General features: G+C 28.9%; 1 protein-coding gene across 1 annotated transcript in view; it reads left to right on the top strand.

The window, feature by feature from the left end:
- Positions 1-1,833: 1,833 nt before the first annotated feature.
- Positions 1,834-15,542, top strand: part of LOC113386189 (papilin-like) — a 36,618-nt gene continuing 22,909 nt past the window's right edge. Inside the window, 21 exon segments of the mRNA XM_026623986.1 lie at positions 1,834-1,882; positions 7,786-7,952; positions 8,082-8,142; positions 8,694-8,776; positions 9,056-9,206; positions 9,460-9,583; positions 9,684-9,764; positions 9,867-10,039; positions 10,130-10,363; positions 10,474-10,598; positions 10,829-10,949; positions 11,068-11,250; positions 11,791-11,958; positions 12,258-12,443; positions 12,555-12,696; positions 12,825-13,060; positions 13,284-13,374; positions 13,655-13,736; positions 13,865-14,334; positions 14,417-14,719; positions 15,023-15,469. Coding sequence (XP_026479771.1) covers positions 7,807-7,952; positions 8,082-8,142; positions 8,694-8,776; positions 9,056-9,206; positions 9,460-9,583; positions 9,684-9,764; positions 9,867-10,039; positions 10,130-10,363; positions 10,474-10,598; positions 10,829-10,949; positions 11,068-11,250; positions 11,791-11,958; positions 12,258-12,443; positions 12,555-12,696; positions 12,825-13,060; positions 13,284-13,374; positions 13,655-13,736; positions 13,865-14,334; positions 14,417-14,719; positions 15,023-15,469 — 3,607 coding nt within the window. The 5' untranslated portion in view covers positions 1,834-1,882; positions 7,786-7,806.

The raw sequence follows: 15,542 nt of genomic DNA, 5'->3' as shown, positions 1-15,542 counted from the left end.
GCCTTCCCAAAAATGAAATCAGTTCTTCATCTTGTCAATGCAAGTAAAAATGTTTTTTGAATTATTAAAAATCGGACGTTCCGTTCAAAAACTGAATTACCGTATTTGACACTTTTTGCCCCGTATCTCTGGAACGGCTAGACCTGCTTTCGCCAAAAACTAATCAGCACGTCTCCTCATCTAATGTTTTTTTTTAATTATTCAAATCGGTTGATCGGTGTTCTCGAAATCGTCGACGAAAATTTGTATCCGCACACATACACACACACACATACACACCCATACGTCCATTTTTTCTAATGTATGCCAAAATGTTCAGAAACCTTTGAAACGTAAAGATATATAACAATTTTTATTTTCGATTTTTTTTGCTTTTACTATAACTTACCCTACTAGAAGTTAATAATTGAAAACTACAAAATTAAAATGCATTTAATGTGGGGGAAAACGTAAAGTAAAAGTATATTTAGCAAATCATATTATATTATAAGTTTTTTTCGTATTTCAATTATACACAAACTTCTTTTTTTAATTTTTATTTTTAGTTTAAATAATCATTAACGCTTTTCATCAAATGTTTTAATAATTTAAATATCCAAAATTTAAACTAACTGGTGATGTAATTTTAAAGGTATGCCAAAATTTCAAGAAACCTCTGAAACGTGAAGATATGCAAAAAAAAAATATTTCGATTTTTTTGACGATTGCTATAACTTACCCTATATATATAAAGAAGTTAATTATAATACTTAAATCATTACTTTTCGCTATCTTAGCTTGTAGAGTCGGAGTCTGAGTCCCTCTGCCGAAAAACATTATAACTTTGTAACTCCCGATATACATTGCGCTTACATTACATTTAGCTAACATTTGTTATATAACTTTGTAACTTCAAAATACATTGCGCGTACACTTGTTATATAACTTTGTAACATTAAAAGTTACATTGCGGCAACAAGTAGTATTTACTAGGTAATATATTTATAGAATGATAATTTTTAGCTATTTGTAATAAAGCTATACGACAATTGTTAATATTCTTTATTTATGTAATAATTTTGGTTCGTAACATGAAAAGTTTCAGCAATTTGTCATAATAAATTTATTACACATAATATCGACAAACGCTAGTTTATGTGTATATCCGATTCTTAATTTTTGTTTATTACGGATATTATTTTCATGTAAATATTATCCTTTGCACTTTTATTTATTTAAATTTATGTTATCATTTATCAATATTACTAGATGTTAATAATTTAACAGTTGTATTAATTATTGAAATTAAAAAAAAAATTGTTTCTCAATTATATCTTGAAATTTTAAATTAATTATTCTTACCATTATCAATTATTCTGATAATTATATATTCTATATTTCTATAATTAATTAATTATTAATTTTAAATTAATTGGTCAGAGGATGCGGATTATAAATTTTGATTGAGCTACAATTGATTGACTGTTCTAGTAAAAATCAATATTTTTTTCTTTAAATATTAAGTTTTTAATGATAAAATTTCTTATGCTATAAAAGACATTGATTGGGTTGTTAATGTGATTTTGAAGTACTTCGCGAACATCATATTTAAATGTAAAGGTTTCAGTAATAACTGCGCGTTCTATATATAAAGTTTTGACCAAGAATATAAAGAAATAAAATTTAGGTGTCAGGTTTACAATTGTAAATACAATTACAATTTTTAAGTTAAAATTAATACAATTTATTTGTTCTAAGTTGTTATAAAATATACGTATTTATATATGATAAATATAGTGTGATTTTTGTATATTTGTTTCAATAATACTTTTTCTTTTGCAGATCACAATGCCTGTTTGTATATATATATTTTTTAGTGATCGATAGCACGTTATCATTATATGTAAGTACAACTTTTTTTACAATTTGTATTATGTGTGAACAACTATCTATATAAATATATGGAGATATATATATATATATATTATATATTATATATATATATATTATATATATATATATATATATGTTGCAAACATATACTTCAATAATACATTTATGAATAACCTCCATTATGGTAGAATATAAATGGTACTTTTCTTCGAATAGTATCAATAAATTTTTTGCATTTATTTCATGAGAATTTATAAGTATCATCTTGAACATTAATTAAAGCGAAAATGTTGATATTATTTATGAAGATAATAATTTATTGCATTCTACACTTTATAGATATAAATACATTCTACACAGTTCAGTATAATGTATTCGTTCATCGTTTAGTTTTTCTATGGACCACATTATTCTTGATAATAGCAATTATGAATTAACTGCAAGGTTCAATTGGTATAATATATAATAATCATCCCTGTAAACAATTTTATATTGCCGTTAGGTTGCGGTTATATAAAAATGTTACCTAGTTATATAACGTCAACCTCACCGTCCCTAAGGAATTTTATTACCTGGAGATAACTATTTCCTACCTTGTTAGTTAACTTGTTATATAACATTGTTAGGTTGCGGTAATATACGGTAATGTACATATGCGATATTTGCAATGCTTTTAATTTATGCGTAAATAATTGATTTTTCTCTAAAAAAAAGATTTACTCATATTTCATTGTATTTATTATTTAAAATTAATATTTTACAATAAACAAAGTAGCAACAAATATTTTATACTAAATAGAACAGTAACAAATATTTCATAGTAAACAAAATAGCAACAAATATTTTATAACAAATAGCAACAAATAATTTGTACTAAACAAAACAGTAACAAATATTTTATAACAAACAAATAGCAACAAATATTTTGAACTAAACGAAACAGTAATAAGTATTTTATAACAAATAAATAACAGCAAATATTTGTTGCTATTGTTTATTATAAACTATTTTGTACTAAACAAAACAGTAACAAATATTTTATAACAAACAAATAGCAACAAATATTTTGAACTGTAGAAAACAGTAATATATTGCTGTTTTGTTTAGTTCAAAATATTTCTTGCTATTTGTTTGTTATAAAATATTTGTTACTGTTTTGTTTAGTACAAAATATTTGTTACTGTTGTGTTCAGTTCAAAATATTTGTTGCTATTTGTTTGTTATGAAATACTTAAGTATTTGTTTGTTTGTTATATATTTGTTAAAATACTTATAAGTATTTTATAAGAAACAAATAGCAACAAATATTTTGAACTATAGAAAACAGTATCAAGTATTTTATAACAAATAGCAACAAATATGTTGTACTAAACTACTAGCACCAAATATTTATAAGTATTTTTAACAAATATATAACAAACAAACAAATACTTATTAGTATTTTATAACAAACAAATAGCAACAAATATTTTGAACTGAACAAAACAGTAATAAATATTTTATGACAAACAATTAGCAACACATATTTTATACTAAACAGAACAGTAACAAATATTTTATAACAAACAAAAAGCAACAAATATTTTGAACTAAACAATACGTACAGTAATAAGTATTTTATAACAAATAGCAACAAATATTTTGAACTAAACAATACAGTAATAAGTATTTTATAACAAACAAATAGCAACAAATATTTTATACTAAACAGAACAGTAACAAGTATTTTATAAGAAACAAAATAGCAACAAATATTTTATACTAAAGAGAATAGTAACAAATATTTCATTAAAAAGAATAACAACATTATAATAAAGAAAATAGCAACAAATATTTTATACTATATAAAACAGCAACAAATTTTATAAAGCAATAATAAACTTCATAACAAGACAGTAATAAAAAAACAATATAATAAACAATACAGCAACAAATATTTTAGACGATACATAAAATTTATATCAATTACATTTATTTTTTGTTATTTACACAATGAAAAACAAAATAGTAATCTATTAAACAAAAAAAAAATAACATAATAAACTAGAATATTTTAAATGTTAAAAATAACAATATTAAATATGTTATAATAAACAGTAACAAATATTTTTCGAAAACAATAACAAAAATATAAAATTTATATTCATTACAATTATTAATTTCATATTTTCAAATGAAACACAAATTGAATATAAAACTATTTTTAAATGATATTAATTAATAATAAAGGATGGAAATAAAAATATCTAGTTTTGGTCTAACTATTAACCTAGCTATCTCGACACACCAATATACAGAAACTTTATTACATAATTCCAAATTAGGATGACAATTTTCAAATACAATTATATTTTTTTGCAAAGAAACAATACAACTATTAGAATTATAGTTGAGCATTATTAAGCTTTGATTTTTTCTTATCGAGATACTTCCAACATCTTCATTTTCAATATTCACAATTTGTCTTAATTCCATCGTAGCCCATATGTACTATTCCACCTTAAAAACAAATGAGAAAGGTTAAAACAGAATTTATAATAGTAATTAGTTAGCAAGAACTATGCCATATACCTTTCATTTATTCCTTGTTTTGCTGTTAAAACCCTCTTGATATTCTTTCATATTAATCACATATGTTATTCGAGGCAATTTAGGATTTAAACCGAGACTTAGAATCCAATCCTAAAAAGAAATTATTACAATAATAAAATATAAACCTCAAAAGCCATTAAAAATTTAAACAGTTATTTACCTTTAGTATCTTGTAGCATTGTCGAAAACTAAATTTTCATATCCAAATAATAAGCTCTAGTTTTTTTTTGAGACATCTCCAAACGCGGGCCTTATAAAAATAATTAGGCTTTCAGCACAGTAACCAACAAATAAATTATACTTACCCTTCATAATATTATATATCAAACAGCACTTCATAGAATTGATTTTGAGGTTATTTCTTATACTCTTTCGATTTCAATGTAGCTGAACAAATTACACATAAGCAAATATGTAAGGTTTACGCCATATGTATGCTATATATTTTTGCATTTTTATTTATACACTTAGCACTCAATATTACAAAATATTTAAAATAAAACAAGACAAAACAACCCAACAAAACATCCCCACATATGACAGAGTATAAAATCAAAATGGCGTACAGCGTACAGGCTACAGGGCGCAATGCACTCTGGGAAACCTGACTCCTGATTATGAGTCCCTCTGCCGAAAAAAGAAGACAACCGTTAAACGTTTAAAACGTTTAATCAAATTCAAAAATTTTAATATACTTTTTTGTTATTTTTGTTTGATATTTATAATTTCACGTGTAAATAATATTAGCATTTATTTGAGTTTTCGATTAATTTTATATTTTTCACTTAATATTCCATAATAAAGTCCTCCGTAACACCTGTAAATTTTTATTTTGATATTACTTATAAATATATATCTTTTCTTCCGTATTATTGTTGTTATTAATACAAAATTATAATGTTTCAGAAATCACTTAATATTTATATGATCGTAAGTTTTATAAGTAGTATCAAAATAAAAATTTACAGGTGTTACGGAGGACTTTATTATGGAATATTAAACGAAAAATATAAAATTAATCGAAAACTCAAATAAATGTTAATATTATTTACACGTGAAATTATAAATATCAAAGAAAAACTAGTGGGGTGGGTGGCATCGTGCCTTAAGGCAAATTGCTGGAACTTCCCGTACCGTAACGAAATGTTCGAGGAATACTGAATGTTTTCAAATAGATTATTATAAATATTGTAACATTGTCTAATATTTATAAGAATTATATAAACTGAATTGCAAAGTTGAAATTATTTGTATCAACAAAAAACTAAAAAAAAAAAAAAAAAAAAAAAAAAAAAAAAATGGAACAAAAATTTTTTTCCAAAATCAATTATTTTGTTAAGACAAGCACAAAGTTTTTTGAATCATTCAAATCGGACGCTTAGTTCTCTCAAAAACTGCCATTTTTTACATATTTAGCTCCGTATCTTCGAAATGGCTGGGCCTGCCTTTGCCAAAAACTAATAAACACTTCTCCCAATCATTACTAATTGAATGTTTTTTAGATCATTCAAATCGGATACTCCGTTCACTCAAAAATTCGATTTCTATTTTCCGCACTCTTTGCTCCGTATCTCCGAAACGGCTGGACCTGCCTTTGCCAAAAACTAATCAGCTCTTTTCCCTATCAATAGGAATCGAATGTTTTTTGAACCATTCAAATCGGTTGATCCGTGCGCCCTAAAACGTGACTGGAAGTTTGTATCCACACATACATACACACACACACACATACACACACACACACACACACACACACATCCATTTTTTCTGAGGTATGCCAAAATGTTCAGAAACCTTCAAAACGTCGAGAAATGTAAAAATTTTCAATTCCGATTTTCGGCCCATTACAATAACTTACCCTACGGGAAGTTAATAATAAAAAAATATTATATCTGAATTGAGAATTGAACCCCGGAGCAAAAATTAGAATTCCACGACGATAACCACTCGGCCAATCTGCTGTTAATAACGAATAGCTTGCAAGGTATGCAATACGCGCGCTGCTAAAATGCAAACTTTAATTAATTTTTATATTTAAACCGCTTTTCACAGGCCTCTAATATTTTACCACGGTCAGTTTGGGCATCAAATCTAGCATTGTGCCAAGTTTCATCAAAATCCGAGACGGGCAATGCGTGGATTCTCCTTATAAGTTTTTAAATTTTTTGAAAAAAATAGTTTGTTTTAAGTAAGTAATTGAAGAAGTTGAAATTCTATTTTTTGGAAAACTTAGAAATGTAATTTTTTTTATTTAAAACTTTGAAATTTTTACTATAACGTCCCGTAGTAAGTTATAGTAGTCGCAAAAAAATCGAGAATGAAAATTTTGTCGACGTTTCGGGAACAACATTCGATTCGTATTGATAAGGAGGCGTGCTGATGCAGCCGTTCCGAAGATACGGGGCAAAAAGTGCCCAGGTAACCCAGTTTTTAAGAGAACGAAGGGTCCGAATTTAATAATTCAAGAACCATTCTATGGGTTCCGTAACATCGTTTGTTTGTTTAACAGCAACGCGGCGCTTACGCGCTTCGATATTTCATCTCATAAAAAACATTTTTCTTCTAAAGTTTTTTTTTTCAAAAAATTCAATTTTTTTCTAAAATGTAAAATTGTTTAAAAAATCTAATTTTTTCAAAGTTGAAAAAAAAATTTTTTTTGAAAAAAAATTAATTTTTGGTACGTGAAGTTCCAGTAATTTGCCTTAACGCACGATGCCATACACCACTAGTTAAATCAATCTAATCGGTTGATATAAAAAATATATATATCCGGAATTTAAAAATTAGATAAATCGGTTTTTCATTAAAATATAAAGTTGTGGAAAATATTTTCTAACAAAACATTGCACATTTATAACATTAGGTAACAAATGTATATAACTTTGTAACTCCCGATATACATTGCGCTTACATTACACTTAGTTAACATTTGTTATATAACTTTGTAATTTCAAAATACATTGCGCGTACATTACATTTAGTTAACATTTGTTATATAACTTTGTAACTTCAAAATACATTGCGGGTACATTACATTTAGTTAACACTTGTTATATAACTTTGTAACATAAAAAGTTATATTGCGGCAACAAGTAGTGTTTACTGGGTATATATATATATATATATATATATATATATATATATGTATATATATATAATACTTTTGATTAAATAAAAACAATGGTTAGGTAATTCAAAATTTAATTAATCTAACAGCAGTTTCGAGTCTTTATTTGAGTCTTTACTTTTGATTTTTGTTTTATTTTTTAATCAATTCTTGAATGCATCAATAAAATTGTTTTGAATATCATTTTAATGAAGTCCTCGACGAGGCACAAGAGGATGGCTTACCTGCCTGATAGCTTTGTACTGCCTGGTGGTGATGGGCGGAGACCTGACCTGTGGGGGGAATGGGGCCCACCTTCAGCGTGTTCTCGAACTTGTGGCGGAGGTGTCGCGTATCAATCACGACAATGCACACATATAGCGTAAGTTAATAAACGTTATTAATAGCAAAAATAATTTACCAAATCCTCAAAAAAAGAAAATGGAATATTAATAACATTAAACAAATAACGTTGAGTGCTGCACATATATATGCAATATTTTTTTTTCAGACCTGATGGAACGCCATACTGCGACGGCGGAGACAAAAAATACTTTTCATGTAATACTGAGGTATTTTTAATTATTTAATACATTTTATTTTCTGAAATGGCTACGTATTTTATGTACGTATATATACCTCTCTCTCTATATATAAATAATTATTTGAGCAATTTATAACAAAGACGAAAGATATTGACCAACAATTCCATTTGCTAAATTCCACCGGTCTTTTTGCATTAAAATACTCATTTTGCTTACTTTTAAAAAATGTTAGTTGTAAATTAGCAATTATCATGGTTATATGTATATATCCACATTATATTATAAATATATTTTGGGACCAATATCTTCTGCTCTTCTTTCTAAAAAAAATATTTGGGATCAATATATCAGTACCGTCAAAGTTAACACTCCTTATATAAATGCTTACTATTGTTCTATATTATAAAGATGTGGTTTATTATTCAATTAGCAACAGATACTAGAAACGTAGAACTTTACAAAATTGAACCGATTAACGCTTTACTATATATTATTACTTATCAAATCTATCTGGGTGTCTGGCTGGGATTGTTTATTTTTCTAACAACCTAATAACTGATTTTTTATACTGTTTACAGGAATGCCCCGACGGTTCCATTGATTTCAGAGCAGAACAATGTTCAAAATTCGACGAAGTTCCTTTTGAGGGTGTGAGATATGAGTTAGTACGAATTTTCAAATTTCTTATATACTATTATATAAATATATATATATATATATATATATATATATATATATATATATTTATTACTGTTGAATGCCTCGCATTTTGATTACTGATTGATGGTCAGACGATGCCGACGGGTTATTATATTATATCATATATTTTATATGGGCAATCAATATATTTCTATCGATATTTGCAGAGTTAGATCATATTTTCAATCATATGTATATATGTATGTACTATTTCATTAGATACATAACTTACTAATTGCAGATGGGTGCCCTATACAAAAGCTCCGAATGCCTGTGAGTTGAACTGCATGCCTCGTGGAGATAGATTTTACTTTCGACATAAGCTCAAAGTTATTGATGGCACAAGATGTGATGATGAAAAGCCTGATGTTTGTGTAAACGGTATTTGCCAGGTAACATACGTCCTGATGCTGTTGTAGATATTCGAATATTTTTCAGTTTCGTAGCTTAAATTAATAAATAATAATTAATAAATTATTTAAATTATTAATGTGTAGCTTAATTTCGATTTAATGTAGAGGAATAAGGTCAAATACTTAATATTTTTTGTGGTATTTCTAAAATTATCGAATGCACACAACAAATGAAATTTTTGGTAAAATATGCATGCAATTATATATTTGTGTAATCTTTTCATATTTTTAGCCAGTAGGATGCGATATGATGATAGGATCATCAGCACGAGAAGATAAATGCCGAATATGCAGAGGCGATGGTTCCACTTGCAGCACACTGGAGGGCACTCTGGAAGAACGAGACAGGCCAATGGGTATAAATAAATAAATAAATATATATATATATATATATATATATCATATGGGATTCATAGTTTTATCAATCTTGTTAACCACACTTGATGGAATTTTTAGGCTATAATGATTTGTTATTAATTCCTGCGGGCGCCACAAACATAGAAGTAAAAGAATTAGCACCTTCTAATAATTATTTGGGTAAGTACTATCAATCACTTGTACTATTATATCAGTATCATTAAAAAATATTATGTATTATTAAATGGTATAGCCAAATTTATGATAAATTTATCTATCCAGCTGTACGTAACAGCACAGCACATTATTACTTAAATGGAAATTGGCGCATACAGTTTCCTAGAGTTTTAACATTCGCGGGCTGCCACTGGCATTACGAACGCTGGCCCCAGGGTTTTGCTGCTCCCGATACGCTTCGTTGTCTGGGCCCTATTAATGAACCACTGTATATTGTTGTAAGTATATATAAAATATATATCTGAGCATGTGTGTTGTTTGACAAAACCATTTTTAATTGTATGTTATTACAAATGTTTTACACATAGCTCTTGACCCAAGACCGTAACGTGGGTGTGAGGTACGAGTACTCAGTCCCAAACAGTTTGGCAAAACCAAATCACCCGGATGTTTATACGTGGACGTACGATGATTTTTCACCTTGCTCAGTAAGCTGTGGTGGCGGGCTGCAGACTCGACGTGTGACTTGCTCAAATCGACTTGACTTACAAATTGTTTCTGATGAGCTGTGTGATTCCAATCAGAGACCACAGGAACAACAAGTAGGTCATAATAATTTTAATACATTATATTTATTTATTTATATGCATATGTATATACGCTCTATTAATGACTATTTTTCAATCCATTCTCTAATATGGACTTTTTTTAGGTATGTTCTACTGAGCCATGTCCTGCTCACTGGGTCCCTGGCGCGTGGTCGCAGTGTTCTACTCCTTGCGGGCAATCTGGTGTTCGGGAAAGACAAGTCTTCTGTCAGAGAGTTGTTGCTAATGGGTAACATAATTTAAATGCCTAATCAAGAACTGCCTTAACAGCTATTTTACAATACAAGTTAATACCAATATCAACATCAAAATTACTATCATATATAAATATATAAATATAAATATATAAATATAAATATATATATATATATATATATATATATATATGTAATACCGTGATATGTACCATATACTTAGTTTTATTAGAATTTTTGATTATAAGCAATAATTGTTTTACAGAATAACGTCGCTTGTAGATGACAGTCAATGCTTAGACTCAGGAGAAAATAAACCGCCACAAACTGAGGCTTGCAATCAAGACGAAATTTGTCCTGAATGGCATGTGGGACCTTGGTCACCGGTAAATTTCAAATTATAGTTTTTGCACATATAATTTCATAGTAGCTTTTATGAAAATTGACCTAATTCATTAAAATCGATTACCTTCTATATTTCTAATTATTTATTATATTTTTCAGTGTGATCGACTGTGCGGTCCTGGCGCTAAACGACGCGACGTCAAATGCTTCCGTAGGGATGACCATGGACGAATTATAGTATTACAAGACTCGGACTGTCCAGAACCAAGACCGGAATCTGCTCAACATTGTACTTTAAGACCGTGCGAGGGTGTTGATTGGATTACATCTGCTTGGAGTGGAGTAAGAACATACAATATAAACCAGTTTTAAATGTCAATTCCGTAACATCCGTTTATTTTGAATAAATTCATTTTATTATTATTATTATTATTTACTGTACTTTTATTACTTTCAAGTATTTTTTGTTTATAATAACATTATTTCCATATTATGGCGAAATTCTTTTTTTTTGAAAAGTATATCCAGAATATTTTGTTCTAGTCAAATGATTTAGAATGACTATGTATCGTTGAGAAAACAAAGTTAACAAATAGCATGTAGGGGCAAAAATATAAACTTATACTTCACCTAAATAATTATTTCATTACGATTTCAACCTTTCTCTGCATATAACTTCATGCTAATATTTATTTTTACAATTGCTAATTTAATTATAATGAAACTTAATTTTTTTATACAATTGTCAACATTCTTCAATCACTGTTTTGGTTTCGGTATTGAGAAAATAGAACTAATTATACTTCTGCCACAAAGTCTTCTAATATTACAACTATGATCAATGACGTACTATGCCAAATATACACATTCTCAATATCTTAGTGTTCGGCTTGTGGTTCTGCTCAAGAGACTCGTGCTGCTTATTGCGCTAGTGCAGCAGGTGATATTTATCCAGATGAAATGTGTCATGGGCACAGTAAACCAGAAACTGTTCGTTCATGCGCTGATGAACACTGCGATGGAATGTGGTTTTCCACCCAATGGACTAAGGTAATTTAGATTGTCTCTGGAGGCGATTTCCGCAATATTATTTATTATACCTATATTATTTATTTATTGCAACAACACGTATTTTCCACATTTTTACTATATTATTTATATTATACTTAAATTATTTATTTATTGCAAGAACACGCATTTTCCACATTCTCATATACCCACATTTCCAACATTGGTAATATTGGTTAAATATTGGAACATTTCATCGCAACTCGCCATTATTTATCCGCCATTATTTATCCGCCATTCATCATATCAAATATTTAAACAGATGTTTTGGTAAATTTTAGTGTTCTGCACGTTGTGGTAAAGGTGTTCGTACACGAAAAGTTTTCTGTGGTGAGTTTGTTGACGATTTGATTAAAAAAATCGATGAATCAAGATGTCAACCTGAAGACAAAATGTCAGAGGAAGAAGAATGCATTACTGAACCATCCGTTTGTGGCGCTGAGTGGTTTACTGGACCATGGTCGGAGGTTAGAATAACAATAATTTAAACCTTGTTATTTATATCTATACGAATTTTTGTAGCTTATATATCCGAATTGAATAGCATTGAACAGATAATGTGAAATCTACACTTTTAGTGTTCTGAACCTTGTGGTGGAGGAGTACGAACAAGAAAAGTACTGTGCATGGAAAATGAACAAGTTGTTCCTTCTTCAAATTGTGATTTGGATCTTATCGAATTTTCATCGGAAGAATGCGGCAATGAAACATGCACTACTGGTAATTATTAGATTTAAATTATCTTTGTGCTACAATTATCGCTACAATTATCGAATATATATAAATTGATTTATTAATGCAGTCATTCACCATTTCATTAATTACTATTAATAAATTTTTATTTAAAGATTCAGTGATTCATGTGGGCTCTCACTCGCCTTTAACATTATCAGAGACTGAAGAATCATCAGAAAGCTCTATGTCAATAACATCTGTTAGTCCTGAAGAGTATGAAGATGAAGATGAAGATGATTTAGAGTGGTGTGAAGAAGATGAAGACGAAGACGAGGAAGGAGCAGATGAGAGCACTGAAGATTTGGGTGCTTTGGGACTAGTCTCATTTGATTTATCAACAGCCGAAATGGTAAGTAACTTGTTTTTAAAATACATATATAAATATAAATAAATTTATAAATATAATTTGAGATTTTGTCCACTTTTTGCAAAAACGTCTAAACCAATTTTGAACATTCAAAATCCAATTGAAATAAGATATGAACTTTCCCTAAGACAAAATATTACTTACATCTAATTTGTATATGTATGTAGTTTATAAAAAGGAATTTAACCAATTAATACTTATGTAGGTATCTGAGTCTACGTTGTTCTCTGAAGATTTAATGTTGAGTGATAGCACAAGTAGCGACGCGGGTGTGTCGGATGCGACTGAAGTATCTTGTAAGTAATGCATTTATATATACATGGGTACTAATTATTGGAAATTTTAAATTCATTGAACAATTATTTCGATATTATATGATTGAATTTTATTTTTCACATTTGTTTATTTTTTATTCTCCATATTTTGTATTTTACACTGCACTTTTGAATGCTCTTTTTTTCTTTATGCAATTTTTTTATATTGCTTGCTTTTGCAATGATAATGCCGACATTACATTTTCTTTACTTATAATTTAATGTATATCAGCTCAATAGTAAACAAATATATTTTTTAAAGTATCAACAGAGGGGTCTGGTGCTTCGACACTAGATGAAGGATCTGGTGACACGTCTGATTTTACTTCATCAGATATTTCCACGTAAGTATTGTAATATAATCATTATTTAGCATTCAATAGGTAATTTATAATTTATATTTAATAAAATGCGGTTTAATTGTATTACATTTTGCCCCATCTCTTTGCTGTAACATATTGTTGTGTTATAGAACGGAAAAATCGTCAGAAATGAGTTCAGAAATATCTTTGGCGACTAGTTCATTATCAAGTTCTGAATCTACACTTTCTTCAGAATTTACTTCTGGTGCAGAAAGCACCAGCGGCTCCATTAGTACTTCAGAAGGTTCAACTATTTCTGCAACTAGTGATCACTCAGAATTTAGCACGGAAAGCACTTCACTTTCATCAATTGCCTCAGACGTAACTTCCGAAATTGCTACTGCTGTAAGTGCAGATATGACATCAGATTATGTTTCTACTGAAGTATTTACCGGTTCAACTGACGTTTCAAGTGCTGAATCTAGTTCTGAGACCATTACTGAATCAAATACTGAATTAGTTTCGGAAACAAGCACAGAATCAGTTTCGGAATCTAGTTCTGTATCAAGTACTGAATCAAGTACTTCAGAAAGCTTAGACTCAAGCAGTAGCCTTTCTAGTGAATCTTTGGAAACTACAGGTTACTAATCTCATTTTAAAGCGTGGCATAAATATTATTAATATAAATTGTTTTTTTTTTTAAATTTTCTTTGATTTTATAGATTCATCAAGCACTATGTCATCAACATCAGATGAGTCAACTATTTCTAGTCAAATGACAAGTGACAGTACATCAGATCTAGTATCTAGTTCGAGTGATACTACAACGAACGCAGCATCGTATTCTAGTGAAGCTTCATCGGATGGAATAACTGAAACTAGTGATTCAACAACGGCAAGCGAAACTTCAAGCCAAACCAGTTATATGTCCACTGTGTCTGACAATCTAGGTTCACAGCCACCAGAAGTTAATGGTGAAGTTGATACCGCCGAATTTTCTATAACTACGCTGTCAGAATCTTCAGGTAATGACAAAAAGAGCACTTGTATCTGTATTTATATTTGTTTTTCTCAATAACATCTCAAGACAAGAAAAATCATCATTACAACTTATATATATGTATTATTATATGTTATTTAAAATATGTTGATCATTATTTTTGATGTTCGAACATATAGTTGTAAAATAATGAGATTTTGATCATGCTAGTTATTCCTATATGGTATTAATTATCAGAAATATAGTTTTGAGTAATTTGAGAAAGAATGAAGCAGGGTTTTCTAGTTTATATCTTGTAATATATAAAACAATATTCTTATTATTATAGAATACTCAACATCAACGAGCAGTGAGGAATTGTCGAAGAGTACGACTGTAGATATGTCTACACTAAGTTCTGAAGCAAGCACCGTGGAGTCTTCAAGTACAACCGACAGTTCCGATGCAACTACCGAAGCAACAGTATTATCTACCGATGTTTCTACCGAAGAAACACCAACTTCCGATAGCACAAAAATGTCAGAAGCCAGTGAAGCCACATCAGATGCCACCGACATTACTTCAGAATCTACTGAGATTACTTCAGAGACCTCTGAGTTTACTTCAGAAGCTTCTGAGGTTACTTCAGAGGTCTCTGAGATTACTTCAGAGTTCACTGAGTTCACTTCGGAAACTTCAGTTTCTGTGACAGATTCTTCAGAGTCAACAATAAGTTCTGATATCACAGATGAGATGTCAGAAACAAATATTTGGTCAACTACGGAAGAAACGTCAGGTAAGACAAAACTCATTTTTATGTTTTTACAAAATTTAAATATAATAATTCAATTAAAGAATTATAAAAGAAA

Source organism: Ctenocephalides felis, unplaced genomic scaffold (genome assembly GCF_003426905.1).
Source record: "Ctenocephalides felis isolate EL2017-DRISC unplaced genomic scaffold, ASM342690v1 CF-g0.4_SCAFFOLD_03571, whole genome shotgun sequence".
Classification (NCBI taxonomy): Eukaryota; Metazoa; Arthropoda; class Insecta; order Siphonaptera; family Pulicidae; genus Ctenocephalides; species Ctenocephalides felis.
The sequence above is the reverse complement of the archived record's forward strand: the minus strand, read 5'-3'. Positions and strand labels throughout refer to the sequence as shown.